The 5,002-nt window shown below is 35.3% G+C and overlaps 1 protein-coding gene across 1 annotated transcript; it reads left to right on the top strand.

Annotated features, from left to right (window-relative positions):
• The first annotated feature begins 3,144 nt into the window (after positions 1-3,144).
• Positions 3,145-4,206, top strand: LOC149186902 (F-box/kelch-repeat protein At1g80440-like). The gene has a single exon (XM_089409496.1). It carries the CDS (start codon positions 3,145-3,147, stop codon positions 4,204-4,206), a length of 1,062 nt encoding a protein of 353 aa, XP_089265622.1.
• The last annotated feature ends 796 nt before the right edge of the window (positions 4,207-5,002 follow it).

The following is a 5,002-nucleotide window of genomic DNA, read 5'->3' as shown; positions in this document are numbered from 1 at the left end:
TACAGCCCACATACATATGGTGGAGTAATTGATTTTCTGGTCATATGTTTTTTTAAATATATATATGTTTATTCTTTTATCATTAATAATAGTAATAGTTATTTTAAAGTAAGTAACAATTTAGTTATTTTAATGATAACTTTTTATTAACATAAAATTAAAGTTAGAGTAGTGAATTATTATACTGTCTTAGAAAAATTCAATAAACTTCTGGAATTGTTTGAAATTACATACTTGTCAAAGGGTGGCAAGTAAATTTTTCAAGATACTATTGCAATGGTTTATTACAAACATGGTCAGCCTGTCACGAAACATTTAGTTCAGGCTGGCAACCATGACATGACCCGTGATGCATTCCGGGCCTTAGACTTTGTCTATATTCCTCACAAGTCACATTCATCCAAGTTGTCTCGTGGCTCCAGGGAAAGACACTTCAGATATCAAGAAAAAGTTCACATAAATAAACGCCACAAATGATCCGTTAAGGCTCCAGGTTTATAACCAATATTTTAAAATGGTCTCACCAATCAAAACAGATTGATGTCAGCCTATGACATCAAAGAAGGTAAAATGATGATGAGTTATTTCAAACCTAAAGTGCAACAGCCTCAATCAGTGGTAGCAGATTATGTCATAACCAATTTTGAGGTTATGGCAAAGGCTATTCATCCTTTGGATAACATTGAATTGCACAAACAAACTAAAGAGATGATTTATTCCACCTTGACTCGTAAGGCTATGATGACCCAAAGACTGGAAAATTCTTTAAATAACACAACTGCCCAACTACAGCTGGAGAAAGTCTCTTCACACGCTAAAGATAACATAATAAAATCTTTAGGAGAAATAATTATTGGGTTGGGTTATGATCCCAAAGATGTGAAGGCTATAGAAGCCTTAATCAAAAAGAAAGATGAAGACATAGCTTCCTTAAGAAAGCAGCTAAAGTTTCCTCCTTCAAAACATCCAGAACTAGAAAAATCATTGAAGGACAAGCAGGGAGAGTCGACCTCTCAGCCTCCCAATGTGATACCAGTAGTCTCAACTCCAGTCCCTTCAACCCTTGGAACAGCTCTGGCACCAAACATTCCGGCAGCCACAGCAAAGGTGGTCACAGGTACAACAACAACAGGAATAGCAGGAACATCACAGGACAATACTACCAATTTGAGCACAGAGGAACTCATAAGATCAATGGAGGAGATGAAACTCCAAGTTTCAAAATTACAAAAGGTGAAAGAACAATATGTCACATTGGAACAGAGGTATGATCTCTTAAAAATAAATGTTGCAGAAAAGACAATGGAAATTAAAGGATTAGAAAACAAGGTGAAATCATTAGAAAAAGACCTTACATTTGATAAGCCTATGGTAGATATTAGAAAATTTCTTTGGGCAAACATCACTTAATCAATAAATGATGTTTGGCCATCCATCCAAATAATTTTTGAGCAGATTGATTTAGTAAAGTCAGCCGAGAAGAAGTTCAAAGGACAAGAGTAGAATTAGGAAAGATGCCTGAGGAAGCCACCAGGCTCATAAATTTTTTGAATAACAAGAATAAGTACTAGCTTGAAGAACTTGGCATTGAACACAGAACAGTAACTATTCTAGAATAAACAGAGATCAAACAGGTAAAGAGGATAAAGAGAGATCAAACAGGTAAAGAGTATCAGAGTACTTCTAAAGCATTACTATCACTATCATATATGAAGATAAAGTGGTTTAGTATCATATATATGAAGATAATAAAGTTTGGAAATTCATCCACTGCACTACTAATTAATTGCATCTCACCAACTCTCAGATCCATATTACCGAAAGGGAACTTACAGAAATGGATCCCAATGCACGTGGCTTTCGTCAAAGTAATCATAGCTGAATTCCAGAGATGCGCGTGGTGTCACACAATATTACAAATTATTTGTATCATAGCTGAAGGTCTCACAATACTTTGTATCAAGGTAATCATAGCTGAATGTCTCACATTATTACAAATTATTTATTATATTTACATCGTAAAAGAATCAAAGTATTCTGCTTTACTTCATTCCAGAGATGTGATTGCTGTGCTTCTTTTCCAGCTTCACAATATTTATATTTATATAGTAAAAAGTCTGGATGAATCGACGGCCAGCATCCGTTTCTCAACCAACCTAGCCGCACCCATTTACAAAAGAGACGATTCCAATTAAAAATTATATTTAATAAAATTAAACAGGCAAATCCAAATTAAGTTCCATGAGTATGGAAGAAGTGATGTCATGCACAGTAAGATTCGCTAACATTCTGTACAGCCCACATACATATGGTGGAGTAATTGATTTTCTGGAGTGACTTCCCACATACATATGGTGGAGTAATTGATTTTCTGGAGTGACTTTCTATAATTTGGTCATATATTTGGTCATATGGCTTTTTAAATATATATATATGTTTAACTAATATATTAATTCTTTTATCATTAATAGTAGTAATAGTTATTTTAAATTAAGTAATAATTTAGTTATTTTAATAATAGTTAATTCTTTTATTATTAATAATAATAATAGTTATTTTAAATTAAATAATAATTTAGTTATTTTAATGATAGTTTTTTTATTAACATAAAATTAAAGTGTTTTTTAAATATATATATATATATTTAACTAATATATTAATTCTTTTTATCATTAATAGTAGTAATAGTTATTTTAAATTAAATAATAATTTAGTTATTTTAATGATAATTTTTTATTAACATAAAATTAAAGTTAGAGTAGTGAATTATTATACTGTCTTAGAAAAATTCAATAAACTTCTGGAATTGTTTGAAATTACATACGTGTCAAAGGGTGGCAAGTAAATTTTTCAAGATACTATTGGAATTGTTTATTACAAACATGGTCAGCGGTGTCACGAAACATTTAGTTCAGGCTGGCAACCATGACATGACCCGTGATGCATTCCGGGCCTTAGACTTTGTCTATATTCCTCACAAGTGACATTCATCCAAGTTGTCTCGTGGCTGTAAATTTATATATAGCACCCTCACCCTGTTGGTATTAGCATTGTAATACTTGTGCAGGCCTGTGCTGCCATTCATCCATTCACTGTGGAGGCCTGCAGAATTCATTCCAGGATCTCTAGAGGTCCATCTCAGAAATGGAGGTCGTAGTGGAGGCTGATATTATTCCTAACCTTCCAAGGCATATCGGGCGCGAGTGTTTGCTCAGACTGCCCCTTGCTTCGCATCACATCGTCAGAAATGTGTCCGAAGAGTGGAACAGAGAATTGAGGAATCCTCAGTTCTATGTGGACAGAATAAACTCTGGAAAGAGTGAAAACCTAATATGTATTGTTCCTCAGGGCATATCGAATGACCCTGAGGAAAACGTTTTCAATCTTTATGACCCTCAGGAGGAGTACTGGTTTTCAGTACCATATATTCCGCAGCTCCCGAAGGGTTCTCCGCTTTTTAGTCAGAGCGTTTGGGTGAATCGGAAACTTGTTATGATTGGTGGAGAGGATCCTTCTAGCTTCGAGGCAATGGATCGTGTCTATATTTTTGACTTTTTGTCCAACAGATGGACAAGCGGAGCTAACATGCACACAGCCCGATCGTCTTTTGCGTGTTCTGTCTCTTCAAGTGGGCTTGTTTATGTTGCGGGAGGATGTGGCCACGACAATCATGCTCTCAGGGCTGCGGAGGCTTACGATGTAGAAAATGACATATGGCAAATCCTTCCGCCAATGGCCCAAATTCGTGGAGATTGCAAGGGCGCTTTTCTAGATGAAAAATTCATTGTAATGAGTGGGTACGCCACACAGGCGCATGGCCCTTTCCTCGAGAGTGCTGAGGTCTTCGATCCGCAAACAGAAGCGTGGACCATAATCAATGATATGTGGAGGATCAATAGAAGCCCGAGATCTTGTATTTCGGCGTTCGGGAAACTATATTCATTTCATAACTCAAATGTGATGTGCTATAAAAGAGAGGAGAACGTTTGGGAAACGCTGGCGGAGCTTCCTCAAGGCGTAACCATCAATACGTCCGCTAGTGTGTGGCGTGACAGTTTTTTTGTTATGGGGTCGCTTTACAGTGGCGCTGACCACATGTGTTTCATGTTTCGTAACGTTGAAGGGAACTGGCAGACATGGATTCAAGTTGACCCCACGCCTGGCTTTTCTGGCTTTTGTCAGTCTGTTTTAAGTATTGCACTTTGATAAAGTGGTCTATGAGGTCTTCGATACACAGTTATAGATGGGCGCTTTGTATTACGCTTTGATGTGTTTTGTTTAAGTTAGTAAACAGGATGAAGATGTAAAAAAATAAAATTTTCATCACCAAAAATCATTCATGGATGATGTATATATTTTCCAAATGCATCTTGAAAATAAATAAATAGATCCCCCGTTCAGAACATTTTGCGGGACATATACTTTTTTAGAAATTGCAAACAGTATAGGAAGGCAAATTTTTCTTTTTGCAAATAATTCTTTTTTGCGAGCATTTCTATCATATATGAAAATAAGGTGCTTTACTATCATATAGGAAGATAACGAAGTTTCCAAAGCATTACTATCATATATGAAACTTCCAAAGTATTAGCTTCGAAAATATTAAGCTTCCAAAGTATTAGCTTCGAAAATATTAAACTTCCAAAGTATTAGCTTCGAAAATATTACTATCATATATGATAGTAATGAAGCTTCCTATCATATATTTAAGATAATAAAACTTCTAAAGCATTACTATCACTATCATATATTTCATATATAAAACTTCTAAAGCATTACTATCACTATCATATATGAAGATAAAGTGGTTTAGTATCATATATATGAAGATACTAAAGTTTCCAAATTCATCAACCGCACTACTAGTTGCATCTCACCAACTCTCAGATCCATATCACCGAATCGCATTTCACTTTCTTAACCATGAAGGGAACTTGAAGAAATGGATTCCAATGCACCTGGCTTTCGTCAAAGTAATTAATGCGCGCGGTGTCTCACAATA

The sequence above is a fragment of the Pinus tabuliformis genome, chromosome 3_1, assembly GCF_031772625.1.
Source record: "Pinus tabuliformis cultivar Carrire ecotype Pingquan chromosome 3_1, CPIR1, whole genome shotgun sequence".
NCBI classification, from domain to species: Eukaryota; Viridiplantae; Streptophyta; class Pinopsida; order Pinales; family Pinaceae; genus Pinus; species Pinus tabuliformis.
Note: the sequence above shows the minus strand (reverse complement) of the source record. Positions and strands in the feature narration are given on the sequence as shown.